The following is a 6,572-nucleotide window of genomic DNA, read 5'->3' on the forward strand; positions in this document are numbered from 1 at the left end:
GTCCCTCCATCCAGCTTCTCCCCTGCGCTGCTTCTCACACAACACAGACATCAGCTCTGCTAAGTGACCTCTGTGAGGGGAGGGGGGAGGAGGTTTTGTTTACGTGTTTGTCAGGGCTGTTATCTGATGCTACTGTCAGAGTCTGTACACTAGGTATCTCCTGGGAGGGGGCGTGTCCAGCAGGAAAGCAGAACTAAATCAGAGGCAAAGAGAGCTCTGAGGGGACTTTATGCTTCATGTATTTAAAACACTGTTCATTTTAGGTTATTAATGTATATTGCAAAAATTATTATCATGACCTAAGCTAACTAAAACTGAATGGTCAAAATATTTTATAGTTACGCTTTAACTTACCTAAGATTGTAAAATCCTGCCAGGCCACTGTAATATTCTGATATATGATCATCTATCCATACTGCTAATGAAAATCTCTTTTCTTCAATTTTAATCTTGTCACTTCTGGGTCCAGGAGCCACTTTTTACCACTAGATTTTCTTTCAGGAATTTCCTGCTTTCAGCGTATTAGGAGAAGAGAGAATATTACCTCTAACTAAATTCTATTTCAGGTTTAAGAATATATTGATCTCCAATAAGGTGACTGTGAAATTAGAAACCAAAACACAGGATAGCTTGCCACTGTGTGTCATGTATGCAGTTTCTATGCAGCTAAGGGCTATGTTCACACAACGTCAAAAAAAAAATAGAAAAGGCACCCGCTTTTTCTATTTAAAAATATGTCCATTATTGCCGCGATTTAACTGACTGCAATGCTTTGAAGTCAATGGATTGATGGTTGTCCAACGCACACAATGTATAAAATGACGGACGCTATCTGCGCAGGCATTAAAAGTCTATGTTCACACATTTTTTTCTTGTCCGTTTATAATTTTTAAAATGACGGCTGTTATTTTAAGTCCAAAATGGCGTTCGTTATTTTGAGGATTGGAAGCCCGTCAGTGCAATAAGTTCAGGTGGACTAATTGGCCTTTGAGTGTGTCTTTAATTGAAAAGTCAATAGAATTTATAAGTAAAAACGGCTGTTGTTTCCTAAAAAGACGTCTGAAAATAATTGTCATGATCATTATTTTGACGTTCGTGCAGATAACATCCGTCATTTTATACATTGTGTGCACTGAACGTCCGTCATCTTCATGGCTTCAATGCTTTGCACTGCAGTCAGTTAAATCGCGGCAATAACGAACATCCTTTTAAATAGAAAAGACAGATGCTTTTTCTCTTTTTTTTTTTTTTAGATTGTTCAGTTTTTCTTTTATCACCTTTCTTTCTCCATTTTTACTATTAAATTCAATGGACTTTTTAACTAAAAACACATCCAAAAGTCAATCAGTCTACCTGAACTAGAATAATGTACCCACAGCCATCAATGCACTGATGGGCGGCTAATTCTCTAAATCAGGGGTGGGGAACCTTTTTCCTGTCGGGGGCCATTTGAAAATTTACAACATAGTTCAAGGGCCGTACAAAATAACGTTATAAAAAATGAAAATAAACTCACCGTTAATGTGATGGCTGGAAATGCTTTTCCTTGACGATGCGTTTTACGTGGGCTGGTACTGATGATGTTGCTACTCGCAACTGATTTTCTAAGTTTGTGTCAGTCAGCCTGGTACGCAGTTGACATTTTGCTATTGTTAGTTTTGAAAAGAACTGCTCACAACAGTAAGTTGTTCCGAACACAGATGCATATTTCAATGCATGTTTTCGTAAAGTGGGAAATTCATCGTTGCTCAGGTAACGTTTATAGAACTCAAGCAGTGGGACATTGTTGTACCTTGCTTTCAGCTCATCATTACTTTGTAACTGAATAATTTCGTGTTGTAGGTTATCAGGCACATCAGCTGGTTCCACATTAAATGGCGTAGAAAAAATGTTTAATTCCATTTGTTTACTTTTCACGTCCTGGAATCTCTCGCTAAATGCCTCAATAAGTTGTGCACATTCACCAGCATATTCAAGTGTTGTAGAAGGCTTTTGTCCTTCCAGAGTAGGGAAATGCACAGTGTTACTCCTTTCAAGTTGCACTTTCCACAGCTTTAACTTAGCTTCAAATGACTTAACATGCGACAGCAAGGAGCTAAGAAACTGGTTGGGGCCCTGAAGCTTGACATTCAGCTCTGACAGGTACTTAGTAATGTCCACCATAAACGCTAGATCACACAGCCACTTGCTATCACTGAGTTCTCTGACAGGTTTTCCCTTCATCTCCATAAATTGCTTGACTTCATCCCGCAGTTCATAAAACCTGATGAGCATGTTCCCACGACTCAGCCACCGTACTTCACAGTAATATACAAGATCACCATATTCAGAGTCCAGATCATTCAGTAGCTCTTTAAACTGGCGACTATTCAACCCTTTGCTTTTGACAAAATTTATGCATGACACAACTATTGACATCACACTGTTTAACCGCAAAGACTTGGCACAGAGACTTTCTTGGTGTATGATGCAGTGGCATATAACTAAACCACTTGGATCAAGACTGAGACGATTCATCTCTTTCTTCACAAAGGCTGTTAGCCCTTTCTGTGAGCCAATCATGGAAGGCGCTCCATCTGTGGTAAGGCCACTTAATTTCTCAAATGATAGATCAAATTTTTTCAATGCTGAAACAAGTCTCTCAAACAAGTCTTCACCTCTTGTAGTGCCATGCATGGCTTCCAGAGACAGCAGCTCCTCTCTAGTTTCAAATTCTGCTGTTATGCCACGAACAAAAATAGACAATTGGGCTGTATTTGTTAAGTCCGTTGTTTCATCAAGAGCCAAAGAGAAGAATTGAAAATCTCCTGCAGAATCTTTAAGGGTTTTTTCAATATCTTGGGCTAGGTCTGTGATCCGATCAGACACTGTTCTTCGAGACAAACTAACACTCTTAAATAATTTTAGTTTGTCTGGTGCTAAGAGCTCTGCAGCAGCCACCATACACTCCTTTACAAACTCTCCTTCTATATGAGGCCTCAGCCTCTTTGCAATTAGCTCACTAACAACATAACTGGTATGAATTACATTGTCTCTGTCACACCTAGGCCTAGTAAAAGCAGCTTGTTGGGATTCCAGAGTGCGCTGAAGAGCACTGATTTTATCCAGACGCATCTGACCTTTCAAGTCACTAAGTTTAGCATGTCTGGAGCTGTAATGACGTTCCAGATTGGCTTTTTTCATTACTGCCAATGCCTCACCACAAACCAGACACACAGGCTTGCCTTTGACTTCAAGAAAAAAATAATCATGTGTCCATTTCTCTTGGAAAGCTCGACATTCTGCATCAACTTTCCTTTTTTTGGAAGTCGCCATTTGTACTATCAATGTCGCACCTAAAGGAAAGGAGTATAACCCATAAGAAAAATTGTCACCTTACTAACCTAAAATGTATTGCAATATGGTGGGGGATGTCCATATGACACTGTCAAAAAGCTACCTGCATTGATGATTCATGTAATTTTGGACAACCTCAATTGGATTTTAACCCTCACCATGTTGCATTGAAATTTTGCATAGTGGGGGTGGTAGTCCATGTGAGACTTAATATACCTTTTATTTGGGGGACAGAGTGAGGTGGCCCTATTGTGAATAAGTCTTACTTACACACTACTAAGAGGAGAGCAGGACGATCTTCAAAAGTGGTCTGCAGTCTGACAGGACAGCGGTGGTAGCAGGGCTGGCGATTGATGGTGTGAACTGGCAGCAGCAGGGAACGCAGTGACAAGCTGGGCAGTCTGGGCCGATTCTGCCTTCTCTGCTGCTCGAGGCAAAAATTGAAATACACTTAAAATCATTAGTAGTCATTTGCACATGGGCTACTATGGGCATTATATTCAAGGACACAGTATGTGGCAGCATTATGTACAAGGGCACGGCATGTGGCAGCATTATATACAGAGGGCACGGCATGTGGCAGCATTATATACAAGGGCACGGCATGTGGCAGCATTATATACAAAAAGCTACCTGCATTGATGATTCATGTAATTTTGGACAACCTCAATTGGATTTTAACCCTCACCATGTTGCATTGAAATTTTGCATAGTGGGGGTGGTAGTCCATGTGAGACTTAATATACCTTTTATTTGGGGGACAGAGTGAGGTGGCCCTATTGTGAATAAGTCTTACTTACACACTACTAAGAGGAGAGCAGGACGATCTTCAAAAGTGGTCTGCAGTCTGACAGGACAGCGGTGGTAGCAGGGCTGGCGATTGATGGTGTGAACTGGCAGCAGCAGGGAACGCAGTGACAAGCTGGGCAGTCTGGGCCGATTCTGCCTTCTCTGCTGCTCGAGGCAAAAATTGAAATACACTTAAAATCATTAGTAGTCATTTGCACATGGGCTACTATGGGCATTATATTCAAGGACACAGTATGTGGCAGCATTATGTACAAGGGCACGGCATGTGGCAGCATTATATACAGAGGGCACGGCATGTGGCAGCATTATATACAAGGGCACGGCATGTGGCAGCATTATATTCAAGGGCACGGCATGTGGCAGCATTATATACAGGGGGCACGGCATGTGGCAGCATTATATACAGAGGGCACGGCATGTGGCAGCATTATATACAAGGGCACGGCATGTGGCAGCATTATATACAGAGGGCACGGCATGTGGCAGCATTATATACAAGGGCACGGCATGTGGCAGCATTATATACAAGTGCACGGCATGTGGCAGCATTATATACAAGGGCACGGCATGTGGCAGCATTATATACAGGGGGCACGGCATGTGGCAGCATTATATACAAGTGCACGGCATGTGGCAGCACTATATACAAGGGCACGGCATGTGGCAGCATTATATTCAAGGGGCACGGTATGTGGCAGCATTATATACAGGGGGCACGGCATGTGGCAGCATTATATACAGGGGGCACGGCATGTGGCAGCATTATATACAGGGGGCACGGCATGTGGAAGCATTATATACAGGGGGCACGGCATGTGGCAGCATTATATACAGGGGGTACATGTGGCAGCATTATATACAGGGGGCACATGTGGCAGCATTATATACAGGGGGCACATGTGGCAGCATTAGTCAGAGGCACAGCATGATGTTCAGGGGGCACATGTGGCAGCATTAGTCAGGGGCACGGCATGATGTTCAGGGGGCACATGTGGCAGCATTAGTCAGGGGCACAGCATGATGTTCAGGGGGCACATGTGGCAGCATTAGTCAGGGGCACAGCATGATGTTCAGGGGGCACATGTGGCAGCATTAGTCAGGGGCACAGCATGATGTTCAGGGGGCACATGTGGCAGCATTAGTCAGGGGCACAGCATGATGTTCAGGGGGCACATGTGGCAGCATTAGTCAGGGGCACAGCATGATGTTCAGGGGGCACATGTGGCAGCATTAGTCAGGGGCACAGCATGATGTTCAGGGGGCACATGTGGCAGCATTAGTCAGGGGCACAGCATGTGGCTGCATGATGTACAGGGGGCACAGAGTAATGCTGCCACATGTGCCCCCTGTATATCATGCTGCCACAGCTGTGCCTCCCATGATTCCCCCGCACTCCCGCTACTGATTCCCCTGCCGGTGATTCCCCCGCACTCCCGCTCCTTATTCCCCCCTAGCTCTACCCCGGAACCTGCACCTGTTGTGGGAGAAGATGGCGCGGAGGACAGTTTCTGGTGTGGGTGTGTCGGCACATGCGTAGCGCCGCAGCGGACGGCCGCTGCGGCGTACGCAATCAATAAGCTGGAGTGACAGGGGATGCGGCCTATCGCACGGTGGCCTTGTGCCCGCCCACCTCCACACCGCGCTCCCTGACTGCTTAGGAGCGCGGTGAAGAAGTCAGCAGGGACATTTTACTGTTAGACGGGGGGCCGGGGGCCGGGGGCCGGATCGAAGGACCTTGCGGGCCGGATCCGGCCCGCGGGCCGGACGTTCCCCACCCCTGCTCTAAATAATGGACCCAATTTTGGACTCAAAATGACGGACATCATTTTAAAAATTAAAAACGGAAAAAGAAAAATGGTCGTGGGAACATAGCCTTGCAATGATCTCCAGTTAAATTATATAAAACAAATAAAGAAGCAGAAAAAAATTATATTAAGAAAAACTGGCAGTTGTGACGAATCATAAAATAAATAAATTGTTGCAGTTTCCTTTTAGTCTATATTACTCTTTTCTATTCATTTACTATCTAATCTGTGTTCTTTTTCTAGATCCATTGTGATTTGCAGAAGAAAAAAAGTGCAAATTGCAAAAATACTTAATCAGACACTTGAACAGATGCCTTGTAATACAGTAAATCAGTGATCCATTCCTTCTCTGCTGAGAGGTAAACAAGACCTGGCCTTTGTAGATCTTCTCTGGACAGCAAGGCATTAGAGGCATTAATTCCCATTTGCCCCATCATCAAATCCAGAGTCTGTGAAAGCTCCATAACGTCACATTTTACTGGTATGACTGAGCCACACAGGATTAACTGCAAAATAACAATGAGTGAGGAGGATTATCTGAATAAGAGGACTAGAGGATGAAATAATCTCCACTATCTATAACTCTTCCTTGACTTGTGTTCTACTCAAGCCTCTGCACTA

The 6,572-nt window shown here is 43.9% G+C and overlaps 1 protein-coding gene across 1 annotated transcript; it reads right to left on the reverse strand.

Annotated features, from left to right (window-relative positions):
* Nucleotides 1-1,518: 1,518 nt before the first annotated feature.
* Nucleotides 1,519-3,315, reverse strand: LOC138796599 (general transcription factor II-I repeat domain-containing protein 2A-like). Its single transcript, XM_069976209.1, has one exon. It carries the CDS (start codon nt 3,313-3,315, stop codon nt 1,519-1,521), a length of 1,797 nt encoding a protein of 598 aa, XP_069832310.1.
* Between the last annotated feature and the right edge of the window lie 3,257 nt (nt 3,316-6,572).

This window comes from Dendropsophus ebraccatus, chromosome 7 (genome assembly GCF_027789765.1).
Source record: "Dendropsophus ebraccatus isolate aDenEbr1 chromosome 7, aDenEbr1.pat, whole genome shotgun sequence".
Taxonomy (NCBI): domain Eukaryota; kingdom Metazoa; phylum Chordata; class Amphibia; order Anura; family Hylidae; genus Dendropsophus; species Dendropsophus ebraccatus.

Bases quoted from the DNA above. Each gene is read 5' to 3' on its own strand.
- LOC138796599 (XM_069976209.1), bottom strand. From the start codon at position 3,315: ATGGCGACTTCCAAAAAAAGGAAAGTTGATGCAGAATGTCGAGCTTTC.